This window comes from Gastrolobium bilobum, unplaced genomic scaffold (assembly GCF_033153095.1).
Source record: "Gastrolobium bilobum isolate Gb01-03AN ecotype WA unplaced genomic scaffold, APGP_CSIRO_Gbil_v1 utg132060, whole genome shotgun sequence".
In the NCBI taxonomy this organism is placed as follows: Eukaryota; Viridiplantae; Streptophyta; class Magnoliopsida; order Fabales; family Fabaceae; genus Gastrolobium; species Gastrolobium bilobum.
In genome coordinates, this window is record NW_026900049.1 from 32549 (window position 1) to 43675 (window position 11127).

Below are 11127 nucleotides of genomic sequence, written 5' to 3' on the forward strand. Positions count from 1 at the left end.
AACCGCAGATTTTCCTTAAAAGTGAATAGTTAATAGCTAAATCCTGATTTATCTATCATAAGTTTGTGCATTAAACCACGATCATTGATGCTGTACGTATTTCCCTGTATATTTATGTGCTATAGCAGTTGGCAACTGATAGTATAGTTGATGTTTGACCATATATTCCCTGGCATGTAAATGAGTTGGTCTAATAGGGCCATAAGCCTATAGCTCAGTTTATATCAAGCCATATTCGGCCTATCATATTTAGTTAAATAAAACATGTTCAAATTTTTAAAAAACATATTTAGAAATTAGGCTATAGGTTTTATTTTATGTGGGACCCATAAGTTTACATGTAGGCATATATTATATTATTTTAAATAAAATATATAAAATTATTATTTTATAATTTTAAATAATAAAGTAATATTTTTTAATTATTGAATATTTAATAGGTTTAAACAGGTTACCAGATTTAAGTTAAGACTTATTTTTTAAACATACTCCGTGTAACAGCCCGTTGCGTACCGGTATTATTAACATTGATTATGATATTAAGTGCAGTTACAATCACAGCAGTCCATTTAAAAATGCGAGTAAATTTTTTCTTTTTCATTACATAAACGTTTTAAAAACAATAATAAAACGTAATGATAAAAGTTGTGATCATAACTGAAATCTAAACGCAGAATAAATAAAATAAAAGCCTAACTATCATACATTACTTATTTAAAGTCACTAAGGGGTTCCCATAAACCCACTCAGCATAACTCTCACTTTTACGATTTTTACATAACTGAACATGGTTCAGTCTTTTGGACACTGTGCGAAATATAGTGGTTACAAGCTTCTTATATTTTAATATGTTATTCTAGACTCAATTACTTTTCCAACAAGGCCCCATAAAGTTCTAATTTGCTTCGGTTATCACCGTTTGAAGCTAGACAAGAAAAACTGCTAGCTTACCCAAAATAGGGCACCAAACATACCTTATCATTTCTACGATTCTGGACAAGCCACTCAACCAATTTCTCTCAAATTTTTATACAGTAAACTAGACACCTCAAGCTTTAATTTGACATATCATGAGCTTAATTTGAGTAAGAATTGAGGGAAAAATAATTTTTTGCAAGATAGTGACTCGATAGCCTCCATGTGCAGGATCGTTTGGGCAGTCTCCACTCAAACGCGTCTACAGGTCGCTACACAGCTTCAAATGAAACCAAATTTTGATACAACATAGTTGACATCTCAAGCTTCAAAATGATGTATTCCACGTCCCTGTTGGTCCTCTGTGGAGGGAGATATGCTCTCCCAAATTTTGTCTAAATTCTGCCATTTTAGTATAAATTTTGGCGGCACCTCCTTTGTTTATTCAACATATCCCACTTTATCAAAAGTGTGTTTTTATGCCTCAAGGGTACCTAATAAACAAGGGTAACACTCAAGGACCAGCAATGCCTTGGCGCTCTTACAACCCACAACAATTTATATCATTTTCCTCGATTTACCATTCAATACTTAACTTTATCAAAACTTTAACTCATTACAATCACATTATCCAATTGCATGCATTCTTAACAATTTGCATATAAATCATTATCTAAAATAGGCATATTGCCTTTTCATCATATACATGCCTTCAAATATTACACAAGGTCCATAATTATCAAATTACAATTCTCCAATGGTAAATATAAATACAAAGAAATCCTCAAAATACAACAAGACATGTAATCAACTAAACTTAGCCAAAATGAAACATGAACAAAGATGATATGATACATAACCATAATGCACTATACAATGTTCATGCTCTAAGTTTAGCCTATGCCAAGCGTGGCCTCAAAATGCAAAATGCTCTCTAACTCCATGTGCTCATCCTATGGGCCTCTTGCCCACAGCTCCGGTCCCGCTACATCCACCTGAAATAATGCCCCAAACGCGGGGTAAGATATACGAATATATCTCAGTAACCCAGAGATTTTGAAGATCACTCCACCCAATGGCTCACTTAGATGTAAATGTTCCATAATGAATCATAACCACCCAAACAGGATATAGCAAGGGATTTAGCGAAGTAGGGATGCATAGGGATAAAACATACGATGAAGCTAGAATGGTGATAGCCAAAACCACGCAACATTCGACCTATTGGCCTCGGTATATAGCCTACGGGCTCTCATCCAAGAATATGTTCCTAGAACATCATCTAAGGCACCCTCCATCCAATACACCGAGATATTCCAAGAGTGCTCCTCAACGGATAACAGCTCTATGGCCCCAGGCCAACTGGAACTCCCTCACAGAGATCTATCCAGTGGAAGTCTGTAACACCATAAGGAAAACTATCTACTGGCCCGAGATACGGTACACACTAGGTACCCAATATATATACATATGCATGAGCTTCTTATGACCACATCATTGACATACAACCTCCAACCACTACCCCAATGGGCATGGTGGAGCACACACGGGTGATATGCCTCCAGCATATTTATGATTTTAAGCAAAAAAGAGAAAGAATCTTGATCAATCTTGGAGAAAAAGAGCTAGAATTGTTATTGAATTGATAAATCTCAATCAGATATCTTGTCACTGATTTTCTTATAATTTTGTAGGAAAACAGGAAAAAAAGAAGCCCAAATTGAAAGAACAAATCTGAAGCCCCGCGCTATTAGCGCCGAACTGGCGCTAGTAGCGCCAGAAGAATTTTTTGATCCATAACCACCACGCTACTAGCGTGGAACAGGAGCTAGTAGCGCCAACCAATCTTGCCAACCACGCTAGTAGCGCGAGCCTACTTTATCAAGAACAATACTCCCACGCTATTAGCGCGAAACTGGTGCTAGTAGCGCAGGAGGTACGTGAGAAATTTTAAACATATCTCAGGCTATATCAGAAGAGATTGGATCCAAGATATACGATGAAGATTCAATCAAGATTTCTAAGCAAGGGCACAAAGTCTATAAATAGAGACTCAGACCCCAGAAGACAGATATATTTGGCTGGAGAGAATTGTGAGGATTAGAGAATTGAGAGAATTCTTAGAGACTCACGCTGGAGATCAGGATTCCATCGGAGTTGAAGACTGAAGAACATTGATCCTTCATCTTCTACTTTATTGCTTTTATGAACAATTTTTATCCTTTTAATTTGTTTCAGTCAGACATGAATATGTCTGGATAATTTCTTTTTGTAATTGGGATCATGGATCCAATGTGAATCTTTTATATTTCCTATACTATTTTTATAAGTTAATTAGTTAGTTTGTTTTATTCTGCCTGTGTTAATTTTTCTATATCCTGATTAGAATTGGCCACTCTAATTATAGGGCTTTGAGGTTTAGGACTCACAATAGACATATTGGGGTTTTAGTCTGGACAAGGGTAGAATAACAATTTGTGTATGACCTAGATATAGGCTTACATAGATTGCAGACATTTAATTCATTTGCTTAATGCTTAATTTAAGAGGAATGACTAGGACATTAGGATTCTAATTGGGTTAAAGGGTTGAAATCACTAAGACATTAGGGTTCAACTAATTTATAGAGAAATAATGAATTGTTTGAGCAAACAAATTAGTTAATTATAAAATACAATATAGGAATATAAGGGAGGGTCGGAGGTGAAGTGCATCCTGGCTACAGTCTTTTTACAATTCTTCATAACTCATATTTTTCGTGACGTTCTTGATCTTTTCTTGCAAGTGTTTTAATATTATTGCTTTTAAAATTCTGTTTTTGAAATTATAACAATCAATCACTTTCACAAGCAAACCAATTTTCTTTTCCAACTTAAGGGGAATAGTTAAATTAATACTTGGTGCATTAATCCTCGAGGGAACGATCTTTACTTATCACTTTTATTACTTTAAACGAACGGTATACTTGCCGATTTCGCAGCACGTTTTTGGCGCCGTTGTCGGGGATTAATTACGCCAATACTAGTTTTAACTTTCGATCTTTGAGATTGGAATTTTTAATTTTATTTTGTTACTAATTGATTTCTCTCTTTTATGCGAGGTAAAGTTGACCGAGACACTTTACAGTTTGATCCAGAAATCGAGAAGACTGCAAAGAAGAATAAAAAATTAACTAATCTAAGGAAGCAAGAGGAATCCTCGAGTTCAGAGCCAAAAGCAGAACCCGATATGGCAGCACCTAATCCACCACCGGAGGAAGAATTGATGGAGTCAATCCTAGCTCCTCTTTTCACTAGGCCAAATTCTAGCATCGTCAGACCACCAATCAACGCTAACAATTTTGATATCCAGCCAACACTGATATCCTTGGTGGAGAAAAATCCATTTGGTGGGGAAGATTATGAAGACCCCCATGATTTCATTGATAGATTTATAAGAATCTGTGACACAACCAAGCATCACGGGGTGTCAGATGATACAATTAGACTCCGGCTGTTTCCTTTTGCTGTAACAGGGAAAAATCTCATATGGTTGGATAGACAAGTTCCCAACAACATCAGAACGTGGGATGATCTGGCAGCCAAATTCTTCGCAGAGCACTTCTCCAGGGAGAAATACAACAAGTTGGTGAATGAAATCACCAACTTCACTCAACAGCAAGGAGAAACGATGTGCGCAGCTTGGCCCAGATTCCAAGAACTGATCAGAAAGTGCCCCCAGTACGATTTTCCAGACGAAAGAAGGTCAGAGTCTTCTACAATAGAATGACACCAGACTCCAGAATGGTGGTCAATGGTGCAGCCGGTGGAACCATAGGGAAGAAAATAGCAGCTCAAACCTTAGGGCTGATTGACTTCATGGAAAGGAACGAGAACGCATCAATGGCGGTTCAACCAGTTCAACCAAAGAGGGGACTTCTGCAATTGGGAAACAGTGATGCATCGTTAGCTGAACAAAAGATCCTATCTCAACAGATCTCCAGTTTGAATGCTAAGTTAGACCAGATGCAACTTTCTACAGCTCAAGTTAACTCGGTTAACTGTGAGTATTACAAAGGAGAGCATGAGACCAACAAGTGTCCAACCTTGGTAGGATCAGATGCATTACAAGTTAACGGAGTCTGGTATGAACCAAAACCACTACAGAACTTCCAGAGAAACCAGAACAATGCTCCAGGGAACAACTTCCAAAGGAGAGTTCAAGGGACAGGTTTGGATTACAAATCCAACCAATATTTACAACCTCTTCCAATTCCACAGACTCAACCATCTGAATTAGAAAGAGCTTTACTACAGTTGAAAAAGACCACCAATGAATTCATGCAAGAAACCATATCTTCTTTCAAGAATCACGAAGCATCTATAAGGAATCTGGAAACTCAAATTGGGCAGTTGTCAAGACAATTAGCTAAGAGAAATCCAGGAACATTCCCCAGTGGCACCATAATCAACCCAAGGGAGCAATGCAATGTCATCACTACTACAAGAGAGGATCTAGAAAAAGTGGAAGCTCCTACAAGCAAGAATGGACACACTCAAGAAGGCAAGGAAAAAGCAAAAGAGCAACCCACTGTAGTTCAGAAGAAGCAATGGGATTTCTCACGTTTTGAGAAACCTCAATATCCCATGATGAGCAAACAACTTGAGCAAAGGAATCAATTGTCTAAATTTTTAGATATTTTTAAGAAATTGCAAATTAACATTCCTTTTGCAGAAGCTCTGGAGAAAATGCCTTTGTATGCCAAGTTTCTGAAGGAGACATTATCTAAGAAGCGGAAGCTCACAGAGGATGAACCTGTTACACTAACAGCGGAGTGCAGTGCAATCATACAGAAAAACTTGCCTCCAAAGTTGAAGGGTCCAGGGAGCTTCAGTATTCCATGTACCATCGGCAAGACGACTATAGAGAAAGTCTTATGCGATCTTGGTGCCAGCATAAATGTGATGCCCCTCACCCTGATGAAGAAGCTGGGAATTGATGAAATAAAGTCAACGAGGATGAATGTTCAGCTGGCCGACCGCTCAACCAAGCAAGCACATGTTATTATGGAGGATGTGCTCGTCAAGGTAAACAAATTTCTAATTCCTGTTGATTTTGTTATTCTTGACATTGATGAAGATGCCAGTGTGCCTCTGATCTTTGGGAGGCCATTCCTAGCAACCTCAGGAGCGCTAATCGATGTACCTAAGGGTGAGTTAATAATGCGCGTGGATGGAGAGCAAGCAACATTCAAGGTACTTACAAGTGAAGCTCCATTACTTGTCCTCAACCTAAAGATCAAGTTAACTATATTGCGGAGAAAAAGGTTGAGGAAAGGAACAAGAAGGAAGTCCATCAGCAGCATGTAGAAAGCAAGCCAAAGGTGAAGATGGAAAAGCTCAAGAGTAAGGAAAAACATGTGAAAACTAAGTTTAAAGTTCTTGAGAACCCTCCTCCTCAGCCACTTGCATATGATCATGGAAGGACACAATACTGGACCAGAAAAACTGGATCATCAATGGTAACATGCTTCCAACCACCATAATCATAAGGGGTACGTCAGGCTTGTGACGTTAAACAAGCGCTAGTTGGGAGGAAACCCAATAGTCTATTTTCTGTTTTATTCATTTTATCTTTACTAGGTAGTTTTAATTTTAACAAGTCAAGTAATTGGTGAATTAGTGACTATATGGAAAAGTTTTAAATCTGGGAATTAGCACTATCAGCGCCACAAGACTGAAAAGAGACAGTAAGTCCGCACTGACAGTGCCAGAATCCCTCGAAATATTCGCGCTTACAGCGCAAGATCAGCGCCAGAGGGTCAAAATCTTACATTAGCTCCGTGCTAACAGCTCGAAATCCACGCTATCAGCACTAGGGTCACACACTTCACCATTTACGTTGACTTAGTATTTTATGGTTTTTCCATAACTTTACATGCCTCTGTTTTTCAGTCACTGAGCGAAACTAACTTGATATAAAATTCTCATCTTTTAGTATGTTAATCTAGACTCAATTAGATTTCCAACAAGGTATCACATGCCTCATTTGGAGTTTCCTAGCTCCGGCTATCACCATTTGAAGTTGAACAAGCAAAGCTGTTTGCCAACTCCGAACAGGGCCCTAAACATCCTTTACCATTTCTGAGATTCTGGAAAATCTACTAAACCAATTGCTCTCAAATTTTTATGTAGAGAACTAGACATCGTTATATTTAATTAAAAATATTATGAGCCTAATTTTAGTAATCACAGAGGGAGAAATAATTCGTGTAAGTTGCAGCCATGTACAGCCCCTGAACATGGCCTCCCTGTGCAGTCCTCACTCAAACAAACATATAGAATGGAATACATCTTCGATTGATACCAAATTTTGACACCACATAGATAACTTCTCAATCTTCAATTTGATATAAGGCACAGCCCTATATGACCTTTGTGGAGGGAGATATGCTCTCCCCAATTTCGCCTAAAAACTGGTTACTTAGCCGTAAATGTGTTTACTTAACAAACCTTAATTACTTTTGATTATAAATCCTAATTCACATTAATTCTTGGATTTTTCTATTATTAAGTCACATTATGAATATCCTTAGTCCCATTATGTCATGATACTTAAATTTTACTAATTACTTAATTAGTGTACCTAAACTCTACTTTAGTCCAATTTTAGAGTTAAATCCTTAATTACTTTTGTTAATTAATCCCTACCCTTAATTAATCCCCTAATTCATCATCTCCTTAATTTTAACACAACTAAACCCTTATATTCTTTATGGGACAGATTTGATAAGCTATTTTAATTAGGGTTTTTAGCCATTATTAATCATGATTAGTGAGTTTTACTTAGAGTTAACCGACCTAGTTAATCTTTCTAATCATTTTTCCACACTTAACAACTTAATCACATTTTTTATCATCAAACCTTATTATTACATGACATGGCTGAAATCATCAAGGGTCCATATAGGGTTCATGTTCATCTTTTCACATGAACAACACACAAAGGTCCAAAGGTGGCACCTTTACTCATCAAATCCATGATTCCATGGTTCAAAACATACACACCCTTAAAGATCTTCATCAAACCATTACTTTACAAATGGTATGGTTGTGAAGAGGAGAGTGAGAGGAACAACTTTGGTGATTTGGTGAGGTTTTGGAGATGAAATCTTAGAGAGAAGTGAGAGCAAAGTTTGAAGTTTGAATTTTAGAGAGAGAGAGCGGTTGGAGGCTCAGAAATATAAAGGGAGAAGGAAGGGATGATGCCCTAATTAGGGGTGCCATGTCACTTTAGTAGCACTTTGTCCTTTACTGAGACCCGGTGTAATTTTTATTTGAACCGTCGTCAAATTTTTTCCCGGAAACCCCCAAGACTCTAACTTTAAGCACTTAACATTAATTTTGTCTAATTATCATGTTCATAACTTAAGAATTTGATTAGTCGATCACAAATCCACTAACAGTTGTTTAATTGCACTGTAGTCTTTACTAGTGTTCTTAATTGTACCCGAATTTCATAATCTTCTTAACTTTAACATTATTGGTCTAATTATAACTTGTTAGGCATATATTAGTCTTTATTTCCATTTTCTCATCTTTTTCCCATTCCGGGATTCTACCGGCTGCTTCTACAACAGTACAAAATACCGGCAGAAGTGACTTTTCTAAAATACCTCAATATGGGTATCAAACTTCATCAAATCATATACAAACCTCATTCATGATGTTTATATCATTAGATTAGCTCTCTAACTCAGATTTGCTAGATTGGAGCTATTCTAAAGATTGTTACTGCGTTAGCAGTCAAAAACAACAGCTGAAAACTCAACTGTTCAGAATACCCCCAATATGGGTATCAAACTTCATAAAATCTTATGCTTACATCATTTATGATATTCATATCATTAGGATATCTCTCTAAATTAAATTCACTGTACTGGAGCTATTCTACAGTCTATTACTGCGTCAGCAGTCAAAAACAACAGATGAAAATTCAACTGACTGGAATACCCTCAATATGGGTATCCAAATTCTTAGAATTTCATTCTCATTCTATTTATGACCATAAGGTCCTCATCATAACCCTCTAATTTAAAAATCGTGTAATTAGGGTTATTATACTCAGACCCCAGAAGACAGATATCTTTGGCTGGAGAGAATTATGAGGATCAGAGAATTGAGAGAATTTTTGAAGACTCGCGCTGGAGATCAGGATTCCACCGGAGTTGAAGACTGAAGAACATTGATCCTTCATCGTCTTCTTCTTCTTTATTGCTTTTATGAACAATTTTTATTCTTTTAATTTGTTTCAGTCAGACATGAATATGTCTGGCTAATTTCTTTTTGTAATTGGGATCATGGACCCAATGTGAATCCTTTATATTTCCTATACTGTTTTTATAAGTTAATTAGTTAGTTTTTTTATTCTACCTGTGTTAATTTTTCCATATCCTGATTAGAATTGGCCACTCTAATTATAAGGCTTTGAGGCTTAGGACTCACAATAGACATATTGGGGTTTTAGTCTGGACAAGGGTAGAATAACAATTTGTGCATGACTTAGACATAGGCTTACATAGATTGCAGACTTTTAATTTATTTGCTTAATGCTTAATTCAAGAGGAATTACTAGGACACTAGGGGTGTGCATGACAACCTTCCCGGAATCAATTCTTTTTTAATTTATGTTTCCGGGAACAGAAATGGATAGGAAATTCGTTTGGTAAAACCGATTTATTTTTTTGTTCCCGAGGTGAACCGATTTAATTTTTGTGCCAGGAAACAGAAAAAAGAATCAAAAAATTTCTGCTTTTTAGTTTTTGAGCACAAAATGAGAAACACTTTTCTCTCTCAATCACACTCCACCTCTACCATCATCACCACCACCACCATCATTCCGACACAACTGCCGCCACCAACGTCGCCGCCGTCATCGTACCACTATTGTTGTCGTCACCACCATGATGCCACTGCCACCATTACCACCACCTCCACCCATCACTACCACCATGTCACTGTCACCACCACCACAACTACCACAACTGCCATCACCACTATCACCGTCACCACCACCATCACCATTACCGCCATCAACCACCACCACCATCATCACAACCACTGTTGTAAGAACCCGCACCGTTAATTAAGGAATTTAATTAATTAATTATGAGATTAATGAGATAATTCTATAATTGACCCTAATAATTATGATAAGGCTTAAATAATTATTGTAAGTGATTAAGAACGTTGAAAGTCGCTTTTCTGACGAAAAGTGCAAATACCGGTTCTGCTCCACGGTATAAATGCGTACCGATGAAGTATCCCGGAAAATTATGAAAAGTGTGTATATATTACTAGAATAATATGTAGGACTAGTAAAACAAGTTTCAAGTCGAAATAATGAGAATTGGTGTCAGAACTAATACCGGCTACGTAAAAGCGCGTACCGGCAAAGTACTGCAAAAAGTAAAATAAAAATATGACAAATCCTAAAAAAATGGCTAGGTTCAGAATCTAAAGTTTGAGATTAAAATGCTAAGCGTAGCTATTAATGCTAATACAGTGTGGTTAAACTTAAGTGGACTATAATGCTAATTCAGGTTCATGTAACTCGGGGGTTGAGACCTCGGGCGGCAGGAGGCCAGAGCCGAGTTAAGATTTATGCTTTATGATGATATGCTTGGATTATGCTTGGATGCTGACCTGTTTTATATTTATTATCATGTTGTTGTTGTTGTTGTTGAGACTCTGTTGGACTTTGTTGCCTTATTTGGAGAGAAAGGGGATTGTCAATGCCACATTGACTGACTATGTCTTATTTTAGATTTGAGTTGCATTAATATATCAGGATTAATGTGCGGACTACGTGTTGTAGTTCCGTGACTTAGATACTCACCTATTTATATATGGAGGTATTTCAGTTAGCTGTTTTATTACAATCTACATACAAGCAATGTTTAAAAAGCGCGTACTGGCAAAGTACTGCGAAAAATAAAATAAAAATATGAAAAATCCTAGAAAAATGGCTAGGTTCAGAATCTAAAGTTTGAGATTAAAATGCTAAGCGTAGCTATTAATGCTAATACAGTGTGGTTAAACTTAAGTGGACTATAAATAGCCACTTGCACACAACCCTAGGCTGATACTCAACCATTTCTACGTGGGGTTTTCTGGTTTAGCCATTGTTGGTTCCACCATACCGCATGGGGGGATGGTTTATATGCATGATGTA

At 37.1% G+C, this 11127-nt stretch overlaps 1 protein-coding gene across 1 annotated transcript; it reads left to right on the forward strand.

Annotated features, from left to right (window-relative positions):
- Positions 1 to 4679: 4679 nt before the first annotated feature.
- LOC133295006 (uncharacterized) lies at positions 4680 to 6611 on the forward strand. The gene is made up of 5 exons (XM_061493781.1): positions 4680 to 5517; positions 5629 to 5787; positions 6034 to 6149; positions 6221 to 6415; positions 6537 to 6611. The coding sequence occupies exons 1-5, from the start codon at positions 4680 to 4682 to the stop codon at positions 6609 to 6611; spliced, it is 1383 nt and encodes a 460-aa protein (XP_061349765.1).
- The last annotated feature ends 4516 nt before the right edge of the window (positions 6612 to 11127 follow it).

Coding starts and splice junctions, on each gene's coding strand:
- LOC133295006 (XM_061493781.1), top strand. CDS start 4,680: ATGACACCAGACTCCAGAATGGTGGTCAATGGTGCAGCCGGTGGAACC. Junction 5,518..5,628: donor GAAGCAATGGGATTTCTCAC/GTTTTGAGAAAC, acceptor TTCCTTTTGCAG/AAGCTCTGGAGAAAATGCCT. Junction 6,416..6,536: donor GAAAAACTGGATCATCAATG/GTAACATGCTTC, acceptor TATCTTTACTAG/GTAGTTTTAATTTTAACAAG.